General features: G+C 40.5%; 1 protein-coding gene across 1 annotated transcript in view; it reads right to left on the bottom strand.

Moving 5' to 3' along the window:
- Nucleotides 1–269, bottom strand: part of LOC119588607 (calcium-activated chloride channel regulator 3A-1-like) — a gene marked incomplete in the record, with an annotated part of 45835 nt that overhangs the window by 22059 nt on the left and 23507 nt on the right. Inside the window, 1 exon segment of the mRNA XM_037937249.1 lies at nt 54–184. Within this exon segment, the coding sequence (XP_037793177.1) occupies nt 54–184 (131 nt within the window).

Genomic DNA, 269 nt, shown 5'->3' with positions numbered 1-269 from the left:
TACTGATATGGAGTCCATCGTCAAAACTAGTGTAAACCTAGAAATGTGCTCACCCAATGCCCAGCGTGATGACCCGGGCGCCTGAGCTCAGAAGACCACCCATCACGTCTTTGATGTAAGGCTGCTCGTTCTCTTTTCCGTCGGTCACTAGGAATATCAGCTTGTTGGTCTCGTTCTTCAAAATCTGTACAGAAGTTGCATAAAAGTGAAATAAAAAAAACAAATAAATGGTATAATAAAAATAATGATAATGAATGAATGTGACGTGT

This window comes from Penaeus monodon, chromosome 24 (genome assembly GCF_015228065.2).
Source record: "Penaeus monodon isolate SGIC_2016 chromosome 24, NSTDA_Pmon_1, whole genome shotgun sequence".
Classification (NCBI taxonomy): Eukaryota; Metazoa; Arthropoda; class Malacostraca; order Decapoda; family Penaeidae; genus Penaeus; species Penaeus monodon.
The sequence above is the reverse complement of the archived record's forward strand: the minus strand, read 5'-3'. Positions and strand labels throughout refer to the sequence as shown.